This window comes from Sinocyclocheilus grahami, unplaced genomic scaffold (genome assembly GCF_001515645.1).
Source record: "Sinocyclocheilus grahami isolate Dianchi unplaced genomic scaffold, SAMN03320097.WGS_v1.1 scaffold1509.1, whole genome shotgun sequence".
NCBI classification, from domain to species: Eukaryota; Metazoa; Chordata; class Actinopteri; order Cypriniformes; family Cyprinidae; genus Sinocyclocheilus; species Sinocyclocheilus grahami.
The window spans coordinates 197,474-200,746 of record NW_015506688.1 but is presented as its reverse complement, the minus strand read 5'-3'; the positions used below and the strand labels follow the sequence as shown (position 1 = coordinate 200,746).

The window sequence follows — 3,273 nt, the reverse complement described above, 5'->3', positions numbered from 1 at the left end:
ATATATATATATATGAATGTTTTGCTTTATTGTTATATTATTATATAATACTGGTCAAAAGTTTGGAATAATTCAGTTTGTTCATGTTTTTGAAATAAGTCTTCTATGCTTTTGAAGAATCATGTGACACTGAAGACTGGAGTAATGGCTGCTAAAAAATTCAGCTTTGCAGCACAGGAATAAATTAGAAAATATATTATTTAAAATATATTCAAATAGAAGCCAGTTATTAATATTTTACAAAATTATTGTTTTTCTGTATTTTTGTACATTTATTAAATAAATGTAGCCTTGGGATAGGAGGCTTACACAGTGCACTCCACTAAATTTGGTACTTTTACCCTTGGTAAATATGAGCAAAGGCGGCTGTCCAAATAAATCTGCTTCCCTGATCTTTTTGATCTTTCATTCAGAAAATTTGCAAAATGTCTAACCTTTCATTGAAGTAAAACATTTGAAAGTGGGGAGAAAATTTAAGTTTTTCTTCAATGCATGTTTGCCACAATTATTGGCACTCCTAGAAATTCTTATGAGTAAAACATCTCTGAAGTATAATCCCATTCATATTTACATTTGTAGCACACCAGGGTGACTAGGAGCATGAAATCGTCCAGCCATGACTTCCTGCTCCACAGGATTATAAATATGAGGAACACAAAGGCAAAATTCCCTTAATCTTTCATCACAAGGAGTAAAACCAACGAATATAGTTCTTATGTGCAGAACAAGATTGTTGAGTTTCACAAAATAGAAAGTGGCTGTAAGAAAAGAGCCAAAGCATTGAAAATTCCCATTTCCACCATCGGGTGCAATAATGAAGAGGTTCCAATTAACTAAATATGTTACAAAAATGCCTGGAAGAGGATGTGTGTCTATATTGTCCTAATGCACAGTGAGGAGGCACGCTTGAGTAGCCAAAGACTCTCCAAGGATCACAGCTGGAGAATTGCAGAGTTTAGTTGAGTCTTAGGGCCAGAAAGCCTAAAAAAGTCACCACATGTTGTTCAGGAGGGTTTCAAGAAAAATTCTCCTCGCTCATCCAAAAATCATATTCAGTTGTCAGACACGACTGGAACTTCAAATAGCACTGGCTTCTTTGGTCAGATGAAACTAAAAAAATAGCTTTTTGGCAGAAAACCCACCAGATGGGTTTAGTACAAACAGGGATAAAAAGTACCCCATGCCCACGGTTAAATTTACTGCTGGATCTTTAATGTTGTGGGCCTTTAATGTTTTTCTGCCGGAGGTCCTGGACATTTTGTTCATGCATGGTATCATGGATTCTATCAAATACCAACAGATACAAAAATCAAAACCTGACCACCTCTGTTAGAAATCTTATAATGAGCCGTGGTTAAATCTTCCATCAGGACAATAATCCAAAACAAACATCAAAATCGATACAAAAATAGATCACTGAGCACAAAATGAAGCTTCTGCCATGTCCCAGTCCTCTGACCTGAACCCTATAGAAAATGAGTGTGGTGAACTGAAGAGAAGAAGCACCAACATGGAGCTGGGAATCAGTAGGATCTGGAGAGATTCTGTACGAAGGAATGGTCTCTGATCTCTTATCAGGTGTTCTCCAAACTCTTCAGGCATTATAGGAGAAAACTCTGTTACAGGAGAAAAAGGAAAAGGATTTTTCAATAACTGGGTACCAATAATTCTGGCCAATGTGAACTTGAGAAAGCATTTATTTCACAATGAGATTTCCCCCCACTTTCAATTGTTTTACAATGATAGGTTAGAATTTTGTGATTTCTTTAAATGAAAGATCAAAAGGATAAACAATGCAGATTTATTTTCACAGCCGCCTTTGCTCATATTTACCAAGGGTGCCAATATTAGTGGAGGGCACTGTATATATATATATATGAATGTGTGTGTGTGTGTGTGTGTGTGTGTATTTAAACGTTGTGTATATTGCTTGCTTTGCAGACTCTTATTATACCCACTGGACTCTTTCCAGAATGGAGGGAAAAGCTTTTATTATAATGTGCATTTTCATTGGTAGGTGAATCAAATGTAAAACTAATTGTACAAAACAACAACAACAATTCTCGAATTGACTTAAACGTAATATATACATGTTTAAAATATATAACTTTAACAGCACACCAACTTTTTGTCTTCTCTAGCAACAGTCCAATCCCAAAGTACAACAAACTCCACAACAGATTCAACATCATCACCATCATCTGTTAGTACAACCGACACCTCCGCAACACCCACAGCTACAATGACGTCTTCAACAACCACTACAGCTCCTGCTGAAACATCCACCACTACTGCAGGAGTTACCACAACAGCACCACAAACTAGTGTTACAACAACTGAATCTTCTACAACAGCTACAACAACAGCAGCTCCCTCAAAAACCACTACAACTGTTACTGAATCATCCCCCACTACTCCAGGAGTTACCACAACAGCACCACAAACTACTGTTACAACAACTGAATCTTCTACAACAGCTACAACAACAGCAGTGCCCTCAACAACCACTACAACTGTTACTGAATCATCCACCACTACTGCAGGAGTTACCACAACAGCACCACAAACTAGTGTTACAACAACGGAATCCTCCACAACAGCTACAACAACAGCAGCACCCTCAAAAACCACTACAACTGTTTCTAAATCATCCACCACTACTGCAGGAGTTACCACAACAGCACCACAAACTACTGTTACAACAACTGAATCCTCCACAACAGCTACAACAACAGCAGTGCCCTCAACAACCACTACAACTGTTACTGAATCATCCACCACTACTGCAGGAGTTACCACAACAGCACCACAAACTACTGTTACAACAACTGAATCCTCCTCAACAGCGGTGCCCTCAACAACCACTACAACTCTTATTGAATCATCCACCACTACTACAGGAGTTACCACAACAGAACCACAAACTACTGTTACAACAACTGAATCTTCCACAACAGCTACAACAACAGCAGTGCCCTTAACAACCACTACTCTTGCTGAATCGTCCACCACTACTGCAAGAGTAACCACAACAGCTGCACAAACTAGTGTTACAACAGCTGAATCTTCCACAACAGCTACAACAACCGCGATGCCCTCAACTATACTTTGTCCAAATTACAGTCCATGCACAATACCAACAACTTCAACCCCAACAGGTTCTTCCTCTGTCACAACAACTCTTACTGAGTCATCCACCATTAGTGCACCAGTCACTGCCACAGCATCTCAAACCACACAGTCCTCTTTGACTAATCCCTCTTCAGCTGCTTC

The 3,273-nt window shown here is 38.8% G+C and overlaps 1 protein-coding gene across 1 annotated transcript in view; it reads left to right on the top strand.

Moving 5' to 3' along the window:
- LOC107570820 (mucin-5AC-like) overlaps positions 1 to 3,273 on the top strand; it is a 6,846-nt gene that overhangs the window by 2,405 nt on the left and 1,168 nt on the right. The window contains exons 2-3 of the mRNA XM_016257085.1: positions 1,942 to 2,013; positions 2,142 to 3,268. Of these exons, the coding sequence (XP_016112571.1) occupies positions 1,974 to 2,013; positions 2,142 to 3,268 (1,167 nt within the window). The 5' untranslated portion in view covers positions 1,942 to 1,973. The remainder of the gene's footprint in view (positions 1 to 1,941; positions 2,014 to 2,141; positions 3,269 to 3,273) is intronic.